This window comes from Suncus etruscus, assembly GCF_024139225.1.
Source record: "Suncus etruscus isolate mSunEtr1 chromosome X unlocalized genomic scaffold, mSunEtr1.pri.cur SUPER_X_unloc_2, whole genome shotgun sequence".
In the NCBI taxonomy this organism is placed as follows: Eukaryota; Metazoa; Chordata; class Mammalia; order Eulipotyphla; family Soricidae; genus Suncus; species Suncus etruscus.
Genome location: NW_026060315.1, coordinates 1,362,304 through 1,386,054, shown reverse-complemented (window position 1 = coordinate 1,386,054; position 23,751 = coordinate 1,362,304). Strand labels below are relative to the sequence as shown.

The following is a 23,751-nucleotide window of genomic DNA, read 5'->3' as shown; positions in this document are numbered from 1 at the left end:
AAAGAAAGAAAGAAAGAAAGAAAGAAAGAAAGAAAGAAAGAAAGAAAGAAAGAAAGAAAGAAAGAAAGAAAGAAAGAAAGAAAGAAAAGAAGAGAGAAGAAAGAGAAAGAAAGAAAAGAAAGAGAGAAAGAAAGAAGTAGAAGAAAGAAAGAAAGAGAGAGAGAGAGAAGAAAGAGAAAGAAAGAAAAGAAAGAGAGAAAGAGAGAGAAAGTAGGAGGAAGAAAGGAAGAGGAAGAGAAAGAAAGAAAGAAAGAAAGAAAGAAAGAAAGAAAGAAAGAAAGAAAGAAAGAAAGAAAGAAAGAAAGAAAGAAAGAAAGAAAGAAAAAGGAAGAAGGAAGGAAAGAAAAGAAAAAGAAAAAGAAAGAAGAGAAACAGAGAAAGAGAAAGAGTATGAAAGAAAGGAAGAAAGAAAAACAAATAGAAAGGAAGGAAGAGAGATAAAAAGAAAGAATGAAAGGAGGAAAGGAGGAATTAGGAAAGAAGGAAATTGAAGGAAAGAAAGGAAGATAGAAAAGAATAAGGGGGAGAGGGAAGGAGGAAGATGGCAAAAAGGTAGGAAGCAAGAAAGTAGGGAAGTAATGAGGAAAAGGGAAGGAGGGAGATAAAGAAGAAAGGAGGAAGGGAACAAGGGAAGGTAGAAGGGAGAAAAGGAAGAAAGCAGGGAAGGAAGAAATAAGGTAAAGGAAGGAAAGAAAGGAAGAGGGAAAGGGAGGGTCGAAAGGAGGGAGGGAAGGAGGGAAGGTAGGATGGCAAAAGGAAGAAAGAAGGAAGGGAAAGGGAAGGAAGGAGAAATGAGTGAGGGGAGGAAGAAGGAAGGAGGAAAGGAAGAAGGGGGAAGAAAGAAGGGAAGGAAGAAGGGGGAAGGAAGCAGGGAGGCAGAAAGGAAGGAGGAAAGGAAGGAGGAAGGGGAAGGAAGGAGTGAAGGAAGGGGGAAGGTAGGAAAGAGAAAGGGAGGAAGGAGGGAAGGAAGGAACAAGTGTAAAAAGGAAGAAGGAAGGAAAAAGGAACAAAGGTGGGAAGGAATGAAGGAGGAATGGGGAGAAAGGGAAAATGTAGGGAAGTTAGGAAAAAGGAAAGAGGGAGGGAAGAAGGAAGGAAAAAGGAAGTAGGAAGTTAGGGCGGGAAAAAGGAAGCAGGACAGGAAGCAGGAAGGAGAGGCTTGTTTGCATCTCTGACCTGTAACATCCCTAAAAGCAAAACACTCCATGTGTAACATGTGTGTTCGTGTATGTTTGCATGTCCGTATCTGGGAGAGAGCGTGACATTCCGAATTTCCACACGGCAAAACCCACGCAGGATGACAAGAGTCAAACCTGGGGTCTCCAGCCTGGCTAGAGTGCTCCGGCTACAGTGCTCCGAGAAGACTCCGGCTACAGTGCTCCCAAATCCCTTCAACCCCCCCCCAAAAAAACCACCAAGGGGTCCCTAGGGTTTTTCCTGTGACCTCAAGGAAAGGGGCAATTTTGGGGGGCCTCCATGGGTATAAAAAACTCACAAAACAGTGCTCACAGGGTGGAAGTCTTTCCTACTGCCTTGCGCATAGTCAGACTTGCACCTAGGCAGTTTGTGGGTGAGCCTGGGCTTGGGTTCGGGGGTGACATGGAAGCCATGGTTGGCTTCAAGATGGCGGAACACAATGGTTTTTGGAGAATGCCTCCTCCTACAGGCAGCACTCCTGGGTTACCTCCCCGTGTGAGAAGGAATCAAGGAGCACTGGCTCAGGAGTCCGAGCTAAGGGGAAGGCGTCTTATCTCTGGAGTCTCTGCACAGATAAGTTTTCTGCCCAAAGGGACACATAGGGTCTCCCCCCAAACTACAACTTCCATCACTTCTTCCTTCATTTCTTCATCCCTTCTCTCATTTCATCCCTCCTTTTCTCACTTTCATCTTTTTTCTTCTTCCCTTCATTTCTTCCTCCCTTCCCAACTTGACTTTCTTTCTTCCTTCTCTTCCTTCCTGCTGTCCTTATTTCCTTCTTTCATTTCCTCCTTTATTTCCTCCCACAAAAAATATTTGTCCTTTTTTCTTTCCTTTTCCCATCATTCCTTCCTTCTTCCTCTCCCCCCCCCTTTGTCCATCGAGTCTTTTTCTTTCCCTTTCCTCGATTCATTTCTTCCTTCCTCGAATCCTGTCTTACTTACTGAATTACTTCCATCCTTTAATCCCACAATTTCCTTTCCATTTTCTTCCTTGGCAATTTCTGTCCTTTCTTCCCCCAATATTAGTTTTCTTTCTTTTCTCCTTCCCTTCCTCTTTACTTCCTTTCTTCCTCCTCTCACTTCCTCTGGTTTTTTGGCCTATTCTTTTTTCCCTATTTTTTCCTTTTCTCCTTCCATTTTTCCTTTCTGTCCTTCCTCCTATCTCTTCTATCTCTCTCCTTTTCTCCCTTTCCTTTTTTCATCCATTCCTTCCCTTACTTCCTCCTTCCTCCCTTCTTTCATCTTTCCTGCTTCCTTCCCTTAGTCCTTCAATATCAGTCTTACTTCCATTCTTTCTTCCCACTATATATTTTCTTTCACTTTCCTTCCTTCTCAATTTCCTTTCCTTTCCCCCTTCCGTTCCTTTCCTCCCTCAACACATTTCTTTTCCTTTTTTCCTTCCTCCTCCCATTCCTTTCTTCCTCCTTCCTTCTTTTCCTACATCACTTCCTCTATCAATTTATTGTTTCCTTCTTTCCATTTCTTTTAACATTTTTCCTTCTATCCTTTCCTCTCCTATACTGCTTTCTTCTTTCTTCCTCTTTTCATCCCTTCTTTTTCCTCCCTACCTTCCTCCTTCCATTTTTCCTGTTCCGTTCCTTTTATTGCTCTCCCTTTCTTCCTTCCATGCATTGTTCCTTCCCTCTCCTTTTCTCTTCTCTTGCTCCCTTCTGCTCCTATGACTTCCTGTTTCTTATTCCTTTCTTCTTACATTTCCTTCACTTCCTTCCTCCCTTCCTTGACTCCGCTTCCTTACTCCTATGTGTTTTTCCTTCCTCCTTCCTTCCTCTTTACTTTTTCCTTCCTTCCAATTTCTTTCTTCTTTCCTTCTTCTTCCCTTGCTTCTTTTATTCCTCTCCTTACTCCCTTAAGTTTTTCCATCCTTCTTTTCTTCCTCCCTTGCTTTTCTCCTTCCCTCCATCTTTCCATTTCCTTCCTTCCATCTTTCGTCCTTCACTATTATATTTTACCCCTCCTTACTCCCATGAATTTTTCCTTCCCTTTCTTTCTCTCCTTGCTTTTCCCCTTCCCCTTTCATTCCTTCCTTCCATCTTTCGTCCTTCACTTCCTCCTTTTATTCCTCTCCATACTACCTGGCTTTTCCCATCCTTCCTCCAAATCTTTCGTCCTTTACTTCCTTCCTTTGCTCCTCTCCTTCCTCCAATGCGTTTTACCTTTCGTTCCTTCCTTTTCTCCTTCCATATTCCTCCCCTTCCTTGTTTTCCTTCCCTTCCTGTCCTTGCATTTCTCCTTCCCTTTCATTTCCTCCTTCACTTCCTTCCTCCCTTCCTTTACACCTCTCCTTCCTCTTATGCGTTTTTCCTCCCCTTCCTTCCACCTTTCCTCGTTCACTTCCTTCCTCCCTTGCTTTACTCCTCTCCTTACTCCCATGCGTTTTACCTTCCCTTCCTTCCTCTTCCTTTTCTCCTTCCCTTTCATCTTTCCTCCTTCAGTTATTCCTACTTTTGGTGCTGTCCTTACATACATTTTTCCTTCCCCCCTCCTCCCTCTTTCCTATCCTTGCCTTTCTCCTTCCATTTCCTTCCTTTCTTTCAGTGTCCTCCTTCACTTCCTTGCTCCTTTTACTCCTCTCCTTACTCCCATGCATTTTTCCTTCACTCCTTCCTCTCTTGCTTTTCTCCTTCCCTCCTACGTTCCTTCCCCTTTTTCCTCCCTTCCAATTGTCCTTCACTTCCTTCCTCCCTTCCTTCTTTTACTGTTCTTACTCCCAGGCATTTTACCTTTCCTTCCTTCCATTTTCTTCCTTGCTTTTCTCCTTCCTGCCTCCCATCTTTCCTTCTTCAATTCCTTTTATTCCTATCATTACTCCCCAGCTTTTCCCTTCCTTCCTCTATCCATCTTTCACTTCCTTCCTTTACTTTCCCTTCCTTCCTCTTCCTTTTCTCCTTCCATATTCCTCCTTCCCTTCCTTTCCTTGCATTTCTCCTTCCCTCCAGTTCCCTCCTTCACTTCCTTCCTCCCTTCCTTTACACCTCTCCTTTCTCTTATGCGTTTTTCCTCCCCTTCCTTCCACCTTTTCTCCTTCACTTCCTTCCTCCCTTCCTTCTTTTACTGTTCTTACTCCCAGGCATTTTTCCTTCCCGTCCTTCCATTTCCTTCCTTGCTTTTCTCCTTCCTTCTTTCCTCCTTCACTTTCTCCTTTTATTCCTCTCCTTACTCCCCAGCTTTTCCCTTCCTTCCTCCATCTTTCGTCAGTCACTTCCTTCTTTTGCTCCTGACCTTACTCCCATGCGTTTTCCTTCTCTTCCTTCCTCCCTCCTTCAGGTCCATGCATTTCTCCTTCCCTCCATTTCCTTCCTTCCAGTTTCCTCCCTCACTTCCTTGCTCCTTTTACTCCCTTGCATTTTTTCTTTGCTTCCATTTTCATCCTTTCTCTCCTTGCGCCCTTTTTTACTTCCATTTTCCTCCTACACTTCCTTCATTTCTCTCCTTACTCCCATTTATTTTTCCTCCACTTCCTCCCTCTCCTTGCTTTTCTCCTTCCCTTTGTTCCATTTTTCCTCCCTTTACTCCTCTCCTTACGTCCATGCGTTTTTCCTTCACTTCCATGCAACCTTTGTTACTTCCATTTTTCCTCCACTTCCTCCCTCTACTCCTCTTACTCCCATGCATTTTTCGTTCACTTCCTCTCCTTGCCCCATTTTCCTCCTTCACTTCTTACCTCCCTTCCTTTACTCCTTACTTCCATGTATTTTCCTTCCCTTCCTTCCATTTCCTTCCTTGCTTTTCTCCTTCCTCCATTTCTTCCTTCCATCTTTCCTTTCACTTCCTTTTACTCCTTTATTACCATGCGTTTTTCCTTTCCTTCCTCTCTTCTTCCCTCCTACATTCCTTCCTTCCATTTTTCCTCCCATCCTTCCATGCATTTTCCTTCCTTCCTTTCTTTTCTGCTTCCCTCTTTCCTCCTCCTTCCTTCCAATTTCCTTCTTCACTTCCTTCCTCCCTTCTTTTACTGTTCTTATTCCTAGGTATTTTTCCTTCCCTTCCTTCTTTGCTTTTCTCCTTTCTTCCTCCCTTTGCTCCTTCCTTCCAGTTTCCTCCACTTCCATGCTCCTTTTACTCCCAGGCGTTTTTACTTCCCTTCCTTCCTCTCCTTGCTCCCTTTGTTACTTACTACCATGCTTTTCCCCTTCCCTTCCTTTATCTCCCTGCTTTTCTCCTTGCCTCCTTCGTTCCCTCCTTTTCCTCCTTCACTTCCTTCCTCCCTTCCTTCTTTTACTCTTCTCCTTACTCCCAGACATTTTCCTTCCCTTCCCATCTTTGCTTTTCTCCTTCCTTCCTCCCTTTTCTCCTTCCATCTTTTCTTTCACATGCTCCCTTCCTTTACTCCTCTCCTTACTCCCATGCATTTTTTCCTTCCCTTCGTTCCTCTCCTTTTTCTCCTTCCATCTTCTTCACTTCCTTCTTTTGCTCCTGACCTTACTCCCATGTTTTCCTTCCCTTCCTTCCTCCTTGCTCCCTTTGTTACTTCCATTTTTCCTTTCACTTCCTTCCTATGTTCCTTCCTTTACTCCTCTCCTTATTCCCATGCATTTTTCCTTCACTTCCTTAATCCCTCTCCTTGCTTTTCTCCTTCCCTATGTTCCTTCCATTTTTCCTCCTTCCCTTCCTTTACGTCTCATTACTTTCATGTTTTTCCTTCCCTTCCTCTCGTTTTTTCCTTCCTTCCAATTTTCCTTCTTTTCTTTCTCCCAGGCAATCTTCCTTCCTCCCTTTGTTCCTTCCTTTTTTCCATCTTTCCTCCTTCACTTCCTTTTACTCCTCTCCTCCCATGTTTTCCTTCCCTTCCTTTTGTCCTTGCCTCCTTCATTCCTTCCACTTTTCCTCCTTCATTTCTTCCTCCCCTCCTTTTTTTACTCTTCTTACTCCCAGGCATTTTTCCTTCCCTCATCTCCTTCCTTTGTTCCTTCCATCTTTCCACCTTCACTTCCTTTTACTCCTCTCCTTACTCCCATGCATTTTTCCTTCACTTCCTCCCTCTTGCTTTTCTCCTTCCTTCCTATGTTCCTTCCATTTTTCCTCCTTCACTTCCTTCCTCCCTTCCTTTACTCCTCTCCTTACTTCCATTTTTCCTTCCACTCCTTCCTCTCCTTGCTTTCCTCCTTCCAATTTTCCTTCTTCAATGCCTTCCTCCCTTCTTTTACTGTTCTTACTTCCAGGCATTATTCCTTCCCTTCCTTCCATTTCTCCTTTCTTCCTTCCATCTTTTCTTTCACTTCCTCCCTTTTCTCCTTCCCTCCTTTGTTCCTTCCCTTCAACTTTTCCTCCTTCACTTCCTTCCTCCCTTCCTTCTTTTGCTCTCCCATGTTTTCTCCTTCACTTACTTCTTTTATTCCTCTCCTTACTCCCATGCGTTTTCCCCTCTTCCTTCCTCCCTCCTTTTCTCCTTCCCTCCTTTCCTTCCTCTCTTCCTCTCCCAAAAAAAACTCTTTAACACTTCACATGCAGAAACTTCAGCGCCCGACAGTTAGCCCCCTTACGCCCTGAAGCTAGGAGCACTGTAGTAAGAGCATTTCTGTCTCCACGAACACTAATTCTGCCTTCATAGCTCCAACAGCCCCTGGGTGGAAGAGAAATGCAGATCTCAGTGGGGCTGTTTCTACAAAAAGGGACCCCCCCCGAGTCCCAGGTCACAGGATCATTGGGGGGGATTTCTTTTATCACCCCAGAATCCAAGAAAAACACCAGTGATACAATAAAGTTATTTTTCTGTGTATTTTTTATTTTATTTTATTTTATTTCTCTGGGTCTATTTATTCTGGGAGAATGACGAATCCTTTTCCGTCCATTAGAGGCGAGCTTATCTTCCATCTTGGGGAAAAAGATCGACTGTGGCTGCGAGATAACAGGCCGACCCATTTTTTTTTTTGGAAGCTTCTAGAAGGAATTTAGCAAACGAGTAAAACATTTATTTATTTTTCTGGACAGGGCAGAAAAGGAGGGGGGAGACATTGCTTTTCGCCGAGAGCCCGAGGGAGACAGACCTGACCGGCCATCCGCAAACTATATTTATATTATTTATATGAATTATATTTTCTATTTCCTATGTTTTCAATTTAAATAAATTATATCTTCTCTTTCCTAGATGTTCGATATAAATATATTATATTTATGTATATTTATATATACATAAATATATATATTTATATTCAATATGAATATAAATTATATTTGGGATTTTATTTTTTCTACATTTATTTTCTTTAAAGTCAAATAGAGAAGACGGAAAGAAATGTGTTTTTTGCGGGATGTTCTGAATGTTTCCTTTCTCTTCCTTGAAATGTAAGTGAGAAGAAAATAAGGGGAAAAAACACAAAATCTTAATATATATTGGGTGTGGAGTCAGAAAGCATTCTTTGGCGTTTTTGGCATTTACTTTGTAAACGGTGAGTTTTTCAAAGAAAGATAAAAAAAAAAGAGGGTGTGGAAATGAAAGGATACAGGGACCCCACAGTTTTCCAACAAGCCAAACCCGATCGCATATTTGTGTGGAAGGAAGGAAATTGTGAATTCAGTGAAGAAATTCAGCAGATTAAAAAAAAAAAAAGCAAAATAACGATTTTCGCAAAAAGAAGATTTGGAAAAGGAGAAAAAACAAAGAAAACACGCATGCTGGGTTTAAGAATTCCCATGTTCTCCTTAGAAACGAGGCAAAAGAATCCAAAGGGAATAAAAAAATTAAAAATAAATAAAAAATAAATTAAAAAATTATATAAATAAGAAGAAAAGAGGGATTTTAACAAATGGCCGGACCATGGAACGAACAAACAGCAACTGTGTTGTTCTCTCAGTCATTCGATTTTCGATGAAGAAATGATTCATTGGGATAAAATGGCTTACCGGGGTCTCGGAAAGCTTAGACAGGACATGTGGGGGGAGACTCCAGTTATTAGCTATATAAAACCGAAAATAAAACGAAAATACACCAATGTGGACTCATTTCGGAGAGAAAGAGAGATCACATTGAAAGGCAAAAGGAAAAAAAAGGCAAGACAGAGAGAGAGAAAGATATCAAAACATGCTTTTTTTTATTTAAAAAAGCCAAAAAAGAACATTTTTTGAAAAAAAAATTCAAAACTACCTTCGTCTTCAGCACGATCGATACTGCTCAAATCATCTGGATTTTTCTTTGAGTTTCCCCCTGCGTCATATCGAGAAGGAAAATAAAGGGAAGGGGGAGAAAAAAAGAAAAAACAGCGTTTCAAAACCGACAGGTTTGCCAAAAGGGGAGAGAAAAAAAATAGAAGACAAGAGAAAGAATATATATATATATATATATATATATATATATATATACACAAAAATGTACAGATGTTTTGTTTGGAATTCCCACCGAAAAGAAAAAAAAAGAAATAGAAAAGAAAACAATAAAAAAGATGCAGAATGCATAGAAACAGAAAGATGTTCCAAAAGCAAGAAATTCCAACTGTTATTGGCTTTGGAAGAAAGAAAAAGAAAAAAAATCTCAATTTATTGATTGAAATAGTCTGTGGAAATGGACTTGGGAGTTTTAAAATGATACAAGAAGAAAAAAAGTGGGAGGGGTTGAAAAAAATAAGATACATGATTTTGGGGGGGGGAAAGAAACAGGAAATCATAAATAAAAAGGAAATTTTTCACAATCTTTATTAAAACAGAATTTACAGATGTTAAAATATTACTCTAATTTAGAGGCGAAATATTATTATTTTATTTGGCTTTTATGAATTAAAATTCACGACACGCATAAAACCACCTTCAGAACTAAGAGAACTAAGAGAAATCGGAGTTTCCTCAGAGGATGAGAAATACAAATTTATTTGACCTGTGGAACCCGGAATTCAAACCAAGATCTGTTGGCATTGTCTCCCAATTTGTAGAATTAGACCTAATCAATAGGTTTTCTACCTCTATTTCATCAAGACCCCCAAAAAGTGAAATTACATTCCCCAAAGAAAAAATAATCAATAAATTTTGTACCTCCATTTCTTTCATCAAGACCCCAGAACATTCTCCAATGAAAAAATAATCAATAAATTTTATACCTCTATTTCTTTCATCAAGACCCCAAAAATATGACAGAGAAATTAAATTTCACAATGAAAAAATGCAATCAATAGATTTTGTTCCTCAATTTCTTTCATCAAGACCCCAGAACATTCTTCTCCAATGGAAAAATAATCAATAAATTTTGCACCTCTATTTCTCTCATCAAGACCCCAAAAATATGATCGAGAAATAAAATTCCCCAATGAAAAAATGTAATCAATAAATTTTGTGCCTCTATTTCTTTCATCAATGCCCCAAAAATATGATCGAGAAAGGACATTCCCCAATTGACAATCAATAAATTTTGTGCCTCTATTTCTTACATCAAGACCCTAAAAAATTATCTAGAAATTACAATTCCCAGTGAAAAATAATCAATACATTTTGCACCTCTATTTCTTTCATCAAGACCCCAAAATATGATCGAGAAATGAAATTCCCCCATGAAAAAATGTAATCAATAAAATTTTGTGCCTCTATTTCTTTCATCAAGGCCCCCCAAAAAATGATCGAGAAAATTACATTCCGCAGTGAAAAAATAATCAATAAATTTTGTACCTTATTTCTTTCATCAAGACCCCAAAAATATGATCGAGAAATTACATTCCGCAATGAAAAAATAATCAATAAATTTTGTACCTTATTTCTTTCATCAAGACCCCAAAAATATGATCGAGAAATTAAATTCCACAGTGAAAAAATAATCAATAAATTTTGGACCTCTATTTCTTTCAAGACTCAAAAAAATATTATTTGTAAGTTGAGGGGAATTGAAAAGAATCATGATTAAAAAAAAAAACCTCTCGAACCCGGAAAAACAACCGATGACTCAAAAACCAAATTAACGCCCCATTTTTAGGGATTTTCTTTGTGGTTTCTACTACGGCAGTGCTCAGAATTTATTCGTGGCCCTACACTCCAAAATCGCAACTGGGAAAGCTCGGGGTAACATGCGGGATGCCGGGGATCAAACTCGAGGTGTGTGCGCGCGCGCAAAATAAAAAACGATCCAGGCCCAAAGGTGGTTGGTTCGAATCCCGGTGTCCCATAGGGTCCCCCGTGCCTGCCAGGAGCTATTTCTGAGCACACAGCCAGGAGGAACCCCTGAGCACCGCCGGGTGTGACCCAAAAAACCAAAAAAATAAAAAATAAATAAAAAAAAGTTACAAAAAGAGGATATTTCGGAGACATTCATTGGCCTCAAAATACGTGCTTGTCCTGTCCCTGGTGCCTAATTCCACCGAGCCTGAGTTTCTGGCTGCGTGTTCGCCACCCCTGCGTTATCGGGTAGAAATAAATATTCTCTGGGACCCGTTTTTTTCCTCAATCACAAAAAAAATCCTCCGTCCTGAACACGCAAGGAGAAAGGAACCTTCCCCCAAGATGTCTATAAAATGAAGATATTCTTTTTTCCCAGTCATCCGTCCGAAAGAAATTCTTCTCCTAGCAGTGTTGACGTGAATATCCTTCGGACGTGGCGTTCGTTGTGCGGTCATCATGGGGGGGCGGGGGCAAAATGACAAGAGGACAGCATCGGATCTTTCAGGGACAATGGCCCCTCGAAATTCTGCAAAGAAAATATTCGGAAAATGCCATTCTAGACGCCGAAAAATAGAAGTAGGCGGAAAGACAAATTCATAAAAGGAAGATGTTGGAATCCTACCATCATGGAAGATGCTTGGGGGGGGGGGGGAAGACTCTGAATTGCCCTGATCAATAATAGCTAGGATTGGTTATTGATTTATTGATCCTATTCCATTACCAAAAATTGTCAACGAGGGGCCGGCGAGGTGGCGCTAGAGGTTAGGTGTCTTCCTTGCAAGCGTTAGCCAAGGAAGGACCCCGGTTCGATCCTCCAGCATCCCATATGGGCCCCACCCCCCCAAGCCAGGGGCGATTTCTGAGCACTAAGCCAGGAGTAACCCCTGAGCATCGAACGGGTGTGGCCCGAAAGCCCCCCCCCCCAAAAAAAGTTCGACGTAAAAAAAAAATAAATAAAATATTTAAAAGACTCCTACAAAAAATTCTGCGTAAATGTATTTTAATATCTTTCTCCACTAATGGCTTTGCTTTGTTTGTCCTGGCAAATTTCATCCAGTAGAATACCAGAAAAAAAAAACAAAAGACCTCTTCAAGGACTAATTTAGATACGGAAAAAAAAAATTAGGGTTTTTAATTAATGGGAGGAAAAAATAATAAACTTGAGATCTGTAAATAAAAGTGGATAGGACACAGATAGAAAAAGCTAGATTCAGGCAAAAATTATTTGATGGAAAACTAAAATAATTCTTAAAACAAATGGGGTACTGGATTTCCCCCCCCAATTCAAGTCTCCCCAAAAATTATTTCTTCATGGGTCGTTATTCCCTTAGCTGTCACAGTATTGTTGTAAATTGGACCCCAAAAATATGAACAGGAAAAAATAATTTAAAGGACTTCTGACCCAAAATATCTACTTGTTATCTCATAGATTTGGGGGGGAAAGAATACCTGGCGTTATTGGGGTTAATGCTGCCTGAATTTAACTGATTTCATAAACAGTTGGCACCAATAGATTATTTTTTTAATTAACAAAGCTTAATGAATAGTTTTTATTATGATGTCTAACACCGTTGCCAATTTCTGTTGTTGTTATTCGGATATATTTCATTATCAAATTTTTTTTCTGTTCCTGGGGGGAGAAAAATGATGTTCTGACAGGTCCGAACGTCTCTCTAGGGTGTTGATATTAATTTCCCTTGAAATCGTAATGAGGAACAGGAAATGAAATCGGAATATGTATGAATAAAAGGGCTCTGAAACTATCTAGAAAGAGGTAAGATATTTTCTTAATCTGTCTGCATTTAGAGTTAAACGGACTTTTCAAGGTTCTGAGACCCAGCCTGAAAGCAAAGTATTTTGGGGCAGAAAAAATGTGAAAAAGCGCTAAAAAAAAAGATATACAGTTATTTAAGAAAATAAAAAAACTATCCCATAATTAAATTTAATAAAACCAAGAACAGGAGTGATAGCACAAAGCGAAATGATTTTCCTTGCACACGGTTGACCCGGATTCGAACTCAGGCATTCCATCAAGTTCTCCAAGTATAGGAGGTGAGATTTCAGAGGACAGAGCCAAGATCGAACCCAGAACCCCAACAGGGTAAGACCTAGAACCAAGACAAAAAACCCAAAAAAAAAGGGATGAAACACTATCATGAAGGATATCAGTGAATATTCTCTCAGAAGATTTGCAAGATCTCTACATCAATAAGCAAATATTTCTAGGACTCTTCGATGTTTCCAGGCAACTCTGGGCCCCCGCTGAGATTTTTCCCTGAAAAGAATTAATTTGTTAATTCTAGAGAAATTCATTTTTCTGGAGATAAATTACAGAAGTCTCCTTAACAAGTGTGATTTCGAAAGGAGGAGGACTGGGGATGGGAGGAAAGTTTGGGGGTGGAAATCTGAGCATAAGAAATTGATAAGAGATTAAGTGATGAGAGACAGAAGGACTAACGGAACCCGGAAAATGAGCCTGGAGAAGAAAGATAGGAAATGACACCTTGGCAAGCCATTATCACCCCAGAAAATGAGCCAGGAGAAGAAAGGAAGGAAATGACACGTTGGCTAGCCATTGTGGCCCAATTTAAAGATGGCGGAAGGGTTGAGAGTGGATGGCTTGGAAGGATCCATTGGGTATAAGATGGACAGAAGATCTTTTTTTTTTTTTTTTTTTTTTTTTTTTGTGTGTGGTTTTTGGGTCACACCCGGCAGTGCTCAGGGGTTATTTCTGGCTCCAGGCTCAGAAATTGCTCCTGGCAGGCACAGAGGACCATATGGGGTGCCGGGATTCGAACCGATGACCTCCTGCATGAAAGGCAAACGCCTTACCTCCATGCTATCTCTCCGGCCCCCAGGACAGAAGATCTTTAGGGTAGGTGAATATCTCTGGGATATAGCAAGATCTTATGGTAGATCTGGTTTTTGTGTGTGAAAAATTGTTGTCTTGTGAGGACTTGGTAGATTCTAGGAGATTTGTTGGGTCTATTGGATTTGGGAAGATACAAGAAGATCCATTGGTTTTGGGAGGACCTACTGCGTTCGGGATCTGTTGGGTGTAAGATTGTTTCTTACCATACGATCTCTTTTGGGCAGGATCTTTTCCACATGAAAATTTGTGGAGTTGAGAGCGAACGGTGGATACGAGATCTGTTGGTTATGGAAGGATCTGTTGAGTTGTAAATCTGGGGATCGCTTAGAGCGTAGATCTGGGGGACTGTTGGCTTGTAGATCTGGGGATCTGTTGGCTTGTAGATCTGGGGGACTGTTGGCTTGCAGATCTGGGGGACTGTTGGCTTGCAGATCTTGGGTCTGTTGGCTTGTAGATCTAGGGATCTGTTGGGTTGCAGATCTGGGGGAATGTTGGCTTGTAGATCTGGAGATCTGTTGGGTTGTAGGTCTGGGGATCTGTTGGGTTGTAGGTCTGGGGATCTGTTGGGTTGTAGGTCTGGGGATCTGTTGGGTTGTAGGTCTGGGGATCTGTTGGGTTGTAGGTCTGGGGATCTGTTGGCTTGTAGATCTGGGGGACTGTTGGCTTGTAGATCTGGCAATCTGTTGGGTTGTAGATCTTGGTTCTGTTGGGTTGTAGATCTGGGGATCTGTTCTTGCTTCTGTTGGGTTGTAGATCTGGCGATCTGTTGGGTTGTAGATCTTGGTTCTGTTGGGTTGTAGATCTTGGGTCTGTTGGATTGTAGATCTCGGGATTCTGTTGGCTTGTAGATCTGGCAATCTGTTGGGTTGTAGATCTTGGTTCTGTTGGGTTGTAGATCTGGGGATCTATTGGCTTGTAGATCTGAGGATCTGTTGGGTCATAGATTTGGGGTCTGTTGGCTTGTAGATCTGGCGATCTGTTAGGCTTGTAGATCTGTTGGGTTGTAGATCTTGGTTCTGTTGGGTTGTAGATCTTGGGTCTGTTGGATTGTAGATCTCGGGATCTGTTGGATTGTAGATCTGGGTTCTGTTGGATTGTAGATCTGGGTTCTGTTGGATTGTAGATCTTGGGATCTGTTGGGTCATAGATCTTGGGGGTCTGTTGGCTTGTAGATCTAGGGATCTGTTGGGTTGCAGATCTGGGGATCTGTTGGGTTGTAGGTCTGGGGACCTGACTTGGCCCTCAAGGATCACCCCGACTTTGCCTCCTGCGGCCCCCAGGCAAATTGAGTTTGAGACCATGAACTAGAGCTTATTAGGATCTGTGGGTTGAAATGTCTGTCCTGTCCTATGTCCATTCTGTCTCGCCAACATGGGTTCTCAGGTCCCCAAAATGCGTGAGGCCCCGAGTTCGGCCCCCAGGAGATCAAGGCCAGTCGGCCCCATAGCATGACAAGGCATGATCCCTCTTGCGAGAAACATGCTTTAAAAAATGTATTTATTTCCAAGGGTGAGAAGTCCTTAAACACTTCATTTCACCCCAATTCTGTCTCGAACAACGAGGAATCTTCTGGAATCTTCTAGAAGAAATAAAAGGGGGGTCAAGGGCCCGGAGAGATAGCACAGCGGCGTTTGCCTCGCAAGCAGCCGATCCAGGACCCAAGGTGGTTGGTTCGAATCCCGGTGTCCCATAGGGTCCCCCGTGCCTGCCAGGAGCTGTTTCTGAGCAGACAGCCAGGAGGAACCCCTGAGCACCCCCGGGTGTGGCCCAAAAACCAAATAATAATAATAATAATAATAATAATAATAATAATAATAAAAGACATCTTCTAGAAAGCATAAAAGGGGGGTCAAGACGAGGCACACAAGGGCTAAGGGTGGCCCCAAAATTTAATACACAAAAGAGAAAAAGAAAACCCGGGTGCCATGATTTCCCTGCCCCGTGACGAGGAATCAAAGGGCCATGAGCAATATTTTCGACACTCAGAAGTTCTTTACATGTCCGTGCATTCGGTGACATGCGTGGGGCAGAGAACACGCGTGATGTGGGACGATGGCAGGACCCCAAAGGCCAGAGGGATGTTGTGGGGGAAAGAGGGAGACTCAAGTTCCAGGATGAAGGACTGAGTCAAGGACGCCAAGTACCTCTCAGAATCAGACAACTGCAGGGAGGGTGTTTTGCCTGGCATGCGACTGAACCGGGTTCAAAACCAAGACACACACACAAAAGGGTCCCGTGGGCCTGAACCCGGAACGCAGAGCCAGGAGGAAGCCCTGATGTGGTCGATTCTGAAATAGTAAAAATAAAAGAGACTCTGAAATAATATACAGAGACGATAGAGATGAGGGCCAAGAGACTGGTCCGTGGTAGGAAGGTTGTCACAGAGAGAAGAAAGAGAGCACTGTGACAAGGAGTATTTGAGTCATCCCTCTAGCCAAGAACTTGGAGGGGAGAAACAGAGAGAGAGACAGAGGGAGAGAGAGAGACAGTCAGAAACAAAGTCAGAGAGAGTAGAGACAGAGATGAGAGACAAAGACACAGAGATACAGATATACAGAGAAAGAGATGGAGAGACAAAGAGACAGACAGAGACATAAATGAAGACAGAGAGACAGAGAAAGAGACAGAGAGAGAAACGAACACAGAGCGACAGACAGAGAGACAGCGAGATAGCACATGCAGAGACAGCACATGCAGAGACACAGGGACAGGCAAAGACATAGAGACAGAGAAAGAGAGATAGAGACAGACAGAGATGGAGACAGTGTCAGACAGAGACAGAGGCACAAAGACATAGACAAAGGAACAGGCAGAGACAGAGAGATAGACAGAGATAGAGACAGAGACAGTGAGAGACAGAGTCAGACTGTGAGAGACAAGAGTCAGAGACATAAAGAGACTAGAGAGACAGAGACAGAGGGATAGACAGAGACAGGGAGACAGAGATGGAGAGACAGAGAAACAGACAGTGAGAGACAGAGACAGAAATAGAGACATAGAGACAGAGAGTCGGACAGAGTCAGAGGGTGGGAGACAGAGACACAGAGACATAGAGACAAAGAGACAGAGACAGAGGGATAGACAGACAAAGATGGAGAGACAGAGATGGAGAGACAGAGACAGTGACAGACAGTCAGATAGTGAAAGACAGAGACATAGAGACAGAGACAGAGAATCAGACAGTGAGAGACAGAGACATAAAGAGACAAGAGACACAGAGACAGAGGGATAGACAGAGACAGAGAGACAGACAGAGATGGAGAGACAGGGAGTCAGACAGAGAGAGACACAGAGACAGAGGGAGACAGAGACATAGAGAGCCAGACAGAGATGGAGAGACAGGGAGTCAGACAGAGACAGAGGGATAGACAGAGACATAGAGACAGAGATGGAGACAAGGAGTCAGAAAGAGAGAGACAGAGGGATAGACAAAGACATAGAGACAGACAGAGATGGAGACAGGGAGTCAGACAGAGAGAGACAGAGATCTCTGTGGACAAGAATTGGTGGAAGGAAGAAGGAAGAAAGGCCAGCCAATCCCTTCAGAAGCAAATGCTGAGCGCAGAGCCAGGGGGAAGCCCTGAGAGACACCGAACGTGGCCCCAAAACCGAAAACAAGTAAATAGATAAGAATAAATAAATCAAGGTAGAAAGAAAAGTAGGCAAAAGTCCTTTCAAGAAAATGAAGATATTTTTTTTCTCCCCTTTGGATAAGAAGAAACAACAAGATCGTTTGTTACCGCGAGGATGTCAGTCTGCGGGGTTCGGGGTTCGGGGCGACTCGTGAGCGCAAACGGCGGCTCTTGAAACTGGAAGAAAACGCCTGGAAACAGCTTACAGACTCCGGGGAAAAGGTATTTCATCGAAAGAGACAAAAATACACATTTTTTTTTTAAAAGAGAAAACATTCCTAGAAAGCTCAAGATCAATAAATAGACACGAAGGGTAAAATCCTCTTTGGCTTTTTTATTATTATTTATTATTTTTGGTTTTTTGGTCCCACCCGGCAGCACTCAGGGGTCCCTCCTGGCTCTGCACTCAGAAATCGCCCACGGCAGGCTCGATCGGGGGACTGTATGGGATGCCGGGATTCGAACCCCCGTCCTTCTGCATTCAAGGCAAAGGCCTTACCGTTGTGCTATTTCTCCAGCCCTCTCTCTCTCTCTCTGTCTCTCTTTCTTTCATCTGTCTCTTTCTTTCTCTTTCCTTCTTTCTTTCTTTTTCTTTCTTTCTTTCTTTTTCTTTCTTTCTTTCTCTTTCTCTTTCTTTCTTTTCCTTCCTTCCTTCTTTCTTTCTCTTTCTCTTTCTTTTCCTTCCTTCCTTCTTTCTTTCTTTCTTTCTTTCTCTCTCTCTTTCTCTTTCTTTCTCTCTCTCTCTTTCTTTCTTTCTCTTTCTTTTTCTCTTTCTTTCTTTCTCTCTTTCTTTCTTTCCAAACAAATCTAATTAGTCTGGGGAGGTTCTTTCCCAAAATAATTCTGCTCGGGAAATTCCTGGGACACAAAAACATTTAATCCTGGCTCGGTGGGAGGAAATGAAACCGTTCAAATCCTTCCCATTGTGAGTCTGTAAAGCTGTTGCTTCTGGCCACCTTGTAAATTCGGGTTATTTTTTTTTTTAGGGGATTTATGCTAATTAGGTTCTTTTTTTAAAAGCTTGGTTTTTTTGGGTAGAGATTTGCAAAGGGATCCGGGAGGCTGAATGGCTTTGTGTCTTGTCTAATTAAAAGCAATTTTAGGTGTTTCTAGAGAAATTCTTCCAGCCAGGGATTTGGGTCTCTGTGATTAGAAATCTCAGCTGGGGGGCTGGAGAGATAGCACAGCAGCCAATCCAAAGGTGGTTGGTTCGAATCCTGGCATCCCATGGGGGTCCCCCCCTTGCCTGCCAGGAGCCATTTCTGAGGATAGAACCAGGAGGAACCCCTGAGCACTGCCTGGTGAGGGAGGGAGAGAGGGAGGGAGGGAGGGAGGCAGAGGGAGGGAGGGAAGCAGGGAAGGAAGCAGGGAAGGAAGGAAGGAGGGAAGAAAGGAAGGAGGGAAGAAGGGAAGGAAGAGAGGGAGGGAAGGGGGAGGGAAGGAAGAAGGGAGGGAAGAAAGGAAAGGAGGGAAGGAGGAAAGCGGGAGGGAGGGAGGGAAGAAGGGAGGGAAGGAAACAAGTAAGGATGGGTGAAGGAAACAAGGAAGGAAGGACAGAGGGAGAGAAGGAGGGAGGGAAGCAAGGAGGGAAGGGGGAGGGAAGGAAGGGAAGGAGGAAGGCAAGGGAGGGAAGGAGGGAGGGAAGGAAAGAGGGAGGAAGGAAGGAGGGAAGAAGGAAGGAGGAAGGAGGGAAAGAGGGAAGGGAGGAGGGAAGGAGGGAAGGGGAGGCAGGAAGGGGAGGGAAGAAAGGGAGGGAGGGAGAAGGATGGAGGGAAGGAAGGAGGGAGGGAAGGAAGGGAAAGAGGGAGGAAGGCAAGGAGGGAAGGAGGATGGGAGGGAAGGAAGTTGGGAGGGAGGGAAGGAAGGAAAGGAGGGAAGGAAGGAGGGAAGGAAGCAGGGAGGGAGGAGGGAAGGGAGGGAAGGAAGGAGGGAGGAAGGTAAGGAGGGAGAAAGTAAGGAGGGAGGAAGGTAAGGAGGGAGGGATGGAGGGAATTAAAGGAGGAACAAAAACATAAACAGTATTTATTTATCAATATTCATTATTTACATTATATTACTTCCTTACTCCAGTTCAATGGCTCGCTTACCTCCAATAACGGTTTCTCCCTTACTACAATTCTCCCTTACTACAAGTGGTAAGTTACTCCTGAGTAAGTTCACAGGTTACTAATCACTCCTAACCAGTTCCTCCATTACTCCAGAGCAAAAGTGACTACCTCAGTCCTGTTCCTCTTGGTCAAAGGAACTCACTCCCTTAGTCCTGGGTAGAGTTACTCCATTTTGTAAGAGCATGAGTTACTCGCTTTGTAAATACACATTACTACAGGTCGCAGATTACTGATTTACTCCATGAATCCAGGACATGGGTTATTCTGTTACTCTTCAATTACTACTTACTCCCAGGCATGGTTACTCTCTTACTCTACCTTACTCCATGTCTAAATTAATCCAGTGATTTAGTGTCTTCCTCAGTGTTGCAGGTTACTCCCAGAATCCTGGTTAGAAAGTTCCTCTGGGTGACCAGTTACTAGTGGTCGAAGCTTACTCTGTAGTTAAGGTCATGAGATATTCCTTTACTCATGGCAAAAGTTACTCCATGACTTTGGTTCGCAGTGAGTCAATTACAACTGGTCATGGGTTACTCAAATTCACCCAGTTTGCTCCAGGACACGAGTAATTCCAATACTCAAAGTCACTGGTTACTTACTCCCTTATTTCTGGTCAAAGGTACTCCTGATCTCAAGTTACTACTGGTCACAAATTACTCCATAATGAAGGCCATGGGTTACTCACGTTCAACAAGTGAGTTACTTCCTTACCCTCAGTCAAGTTTGCCCCCCAAGACATGAGTAAGCCCATTACTCAAAGTCACAGGTTACTCCCTTATTCCTGGTCAAAGGTACTCCTGGTCACAAGTTACTACTAGTCACAGATTAGTCCATAAGGAAGGTCATGGGTTACTCATATTCACCCAGACACAGTTACTACACTTTACTCTCAGGCAAGTTTGCCCCAAGATGTGAGTAACTCCATTGCTCAAAGTCCCAGGTACTCCCTTACTCCTGGTCAAAGATACTCCTGATCGCAAGTTACTACTGGTCACAAGTTACTCCATAATGAAGGCCATGGGTTACTCAGATTCAACAAGTCACAGTTACTTCCTTACCCTCAGTCATGTTTGCTAGAGAGCAGAAGTAACTCCATTACTCAAAGTCACAGGTTACTCCCTTACTCCCGGTCACAAGTTACTACTAGTAACAGAGTAGTACATAAGGAAGATCATGTGTGACTCAATCACCCAGTCAGTTCCATCCCTACCCTCGGTCAAATTTGCCAAGGCATGAGTAACTATTACTCAAGGTCTCAGGTTACTCCCTTATTCCTGGTCAAAGGTACTCCTGGTCACAAGTTACTCCTGTTCACAGGTTACTACTAGTTACAAGTTACTCCTGGTCACAGATTAGTCCATAAAGAAGGTCATGGGTTACTCATATTCACCCAGTTACAGTTACTTCCTTACCCTCCTACACATTTGCTCGAGAACACGAATAACTCCATTACTCAAAGTCACAGGTACTCCCCTTTTACTGGTCAAAGATACTCCTGATCGCAAGTTATTAGTGGTCACAAATTACTCCATAATGAAGGCCATGGGTTACTCAGACCCAACAAGGCACAGTTACTTCCTTACCCTCAGTCAAGATTCCCCCAAGACAGGAGTAAGCCCATTACTCAAAGTCACAGGTTACTCACTTATTCCTGGTCAGAGGTACTATTGGTCACAAGTTATTCCTGGTCACAAGTTACTACTGGTCACGTTACTACTGGTCACAAAATACTCCATAATGAAGGTCATGGGTTACTCATATTCACCCAGTCACAGTTACTACACTTTACTCTCAGACAAGTTTGCTAGAGAACGCAAGTAACTCCATTACTCAAACCCTTACTCCTGGTCAAAGATACTCCTGGTCACAAGTTACTACTGGTCACAAAATACTCCATAATGAAGGCCATGGGTTACTCAGACTCAACAAGTCACAGTTAGTTCCTTACCCTCAGTCAAGTTTGCCCCAAGACATGAGTAAGCCCATTACTCAAAGTCACAAGTTACTTGCTTTTTCTACTCAAGCATGACTTCCTTACTCAAGGAAACTCGTTATAAACTTAACCCTGGTCCCATTTGTCACCAAACCGCGATTCACCGCTCCTGCCTTGGGGGACCCTATGGAAATCCTGGGACTCGAACCAGGGTCCGTCCTAGGTCACCGGCCCCCGATAATTTTTTATCCACTTTCCTGCTCTTCAATACATATGACCCCCCCCCAAAAATCTATGGATTTTTTGGGGGAAAGAGCCAGAAGAAAATTGCATTCTTATGGTTTCTATTTGCTTCCCCCACCCCAGTTCAACTTTCCTTATTTTTCTGGGGGGGGGGCCAACCTCAAGCAACGATCAGAGATTATTCCTGGTCCTACACACAGGGTCACATTTGGGGGACCCTAAGGAAGTCCAGGGTTCAAACCTCGATTCACAATCACCGTACCTTCTTATCCAGTCACAGAAATGCAATCTTAAGGGGGGGGCACCATTAGGACGCAGAGGTAGGGCGTTTGCCTTGCATTCTAAATAACCAAGGTCGAACTGGGGTGCGAGTCCCCGAGTCCCCCCCCTAGCTGAGTGGGACCCCCCAAAAACCAAACCCAACGACAACAAAGGAAAGGGGAAAAAACCAACAACAACAAAACAAACAAAAACAACAAAAAGAAACAGAATTAAAAATACCAACAAACAGAGGTAGAAAAAAAAGCTCGTAACATCTCTTTTCTCAGCCTCCCCAGTGACTCATTTTTCGGGGAACCCCACAATCAACCAACCTCTCTGTGTGTTTGACTTAATCTCTAATTGGCGCACACAAGCCAGTTAGATAATTACAGGTTTTGAACCTTCTTTCCCCCCCCAAAAAAAAAACAGCCCCAGAAATCTTCCTTTCACAGAATCTCTGCCATCACCTGAGAACTAGGAGCGAAGAATATTGATTCTCTGCGGAGTTTAATGGTTTGGAAAAGGGCCGACCCCCAAAGAAAACAAGAAAATTACACCCCGAACCCCTTAATCTCTAATTGGCACACACAGCCAGTTAGATAATTACAGGTTTTAAACCTTTTTCCCCCCCAAAAAAAAACAGCCCCAGAAATCTTCCTTCCTTCTACAGAATCTCAACATCAGGGGCCGGGTAGGTGGCGCTGGAGGTAAGGTGTCTGCCTTGCAAGCGCTAGCCAAGGAAGGACCACGGTTCGATCCCCCGGCGTCCCATATGGTCCCCCCCAAGCCAGGGGCGATTTCTGAGCACATAGCCAGGAGTAACCCCTGAGCGTCAAACGGGTGTGGCCCAAAAAACCAAAAAAAAAAAAAAAAAAAAAAGAATCTCAACATCACCTGAAAACTAGGAGCAAAGAATATTGATTTAATGGCTTGGAAAAGGGCCGAGACCCCCCCCCCCAAAAAAAAAGAAAACGAGAAAATTACACCCCGAACCCCGTAAAAAAGAAGACGGACACCGTGAAGGGTTCAGTGGGAAAATATAGGGTTTACCTCAAGGGCCTTCCACACCCCCCTAATTTTTTTGTCAGCGCTGATTTGTGCAAGAGAATAAATATAAAGTTGCTTCTGCCCGGGTTCGAGGCAAATTCTGGGTGTTTTTTATGGGTCAGAACCGAGAGGACACAAGCAACAGCGTGTCTCTCTGTCCCGGGTTTGAGGCACAAATCAAATTTTGGGTGATCAGAATCTAAATATTTATGTCTGGTTCGATTTTCATTTGCAAAATCTGTATTGATTTATATTTGGGGGGGGGTTGAGGGCCAGAAATCGCTCCTGGCTGGGGGGGGGCAGTATGGGACACGCCGGGGGATCGAACCGCAGTCGGGTGTAGGTTGGGGGTGCGAGGCAGACGCCCCTCTTTTCGGTATTTTTGTTGAATGACGCTAGGAAAGGGTTTTTGAGGGAGACTGGGAGGGAACTGGGTGTCTGGGAGAGAGACAGAGACAGAGGGAGACAAAGAGGCAGAGACGCAGAATGAGACTTGGAGAGACAGAGAAAGACAAAGTGACAGAGAGATGGAGAGAGAGACGAAGAGACAGAGATGCAGAGAGAGAGACAGAGACAGGGAGCGATAGACACAGAGACAGAGAAAGACAGAGAGACGATGAGAGATGGAGGGGAGACAGAGACAAAGAGACAGTAGGATATAGAGATGTACAGAGAGACAGTGACAGGAGGAGAAACAGAAAGACAGAAAGAGAAAGACAGAGACAGAGAGAGACAAAGGGACAGAGAAACAACGAGAGATGAAGAGACCGTGAGAGATGGAGACACAGAGTGAGTGATGGGGAGACAGTGAGAGATGGAGACAAGAGGTGGAGGAGACAGTGTGAGAGATAGAGACACAGAGTGAGAGATGGAGACAGTGAGAGAGACCGTGAGAGATGGAGACAGAGTGAGGGATAGAGACACAGAGTGAGAGATGGAGAACGAGATAGAGTGAGATATAGAGTGAGAGATGGAGACACAGAGTGAGAGATGGAGAGACAATGAGAGATGGACAAAGTGAGAGGAGACACAGAGTGAGAGATGGAGAGTGAGAGATGGAGAGTGAGAGATGGAGAGACAAGAGACAATGGAGACAGAGATATGGAGAGACAATGAGAGATGGAGAGAGTGAGAGATGGACACAGAGTGAGAGATGGAGAGTGAGAGATGGAGAGTGAGAGATGGAGAGTGAGAGATGGAGAGTGAGAGATGGAGAGAGTGAGAAATGGACACACAGAGTGAGAGATGGAGACACAAAGTGAGAGATGGAGAGACAGAGTGAGAGATGGAGAGACAGAGTGAGAGATGGAGAGACAGAGTGAGAGATGGAGATTAGAGATGCAGAGACAGAGTGAGATAGAGACAC

General features: G+C 43.3%; 1 protein-coding gene across 2 annotated transcripts in view; it reads right to left on the bottom strand.

Moving 5' to 3' along the window:
* NLGN4X (neuroligin 4 X-linked) overlaps positions 1–23,751 on the bottom strand; it is a 114,108-nt gene that overhangs the window by 28,903 nt on the left and 61,454 nt on the right. Inside the window, exon 2 of one of the 2 annotated variants that reach the window (XM_049767789.1) lies at positions 8,302–8,361. The exons of the other annotated variant lie outside the window; for it this stretch is intronic. Within the exon in view, the coding sequence (XP_049623746.1) occupies positions 8,302–8,361 (60 nt within the window). The remainder of the gene's footprint in view (positions 1–8,301; positions 8,362–23,751) is intronic. 2 annotated transcript variants of the gene reach the window in all.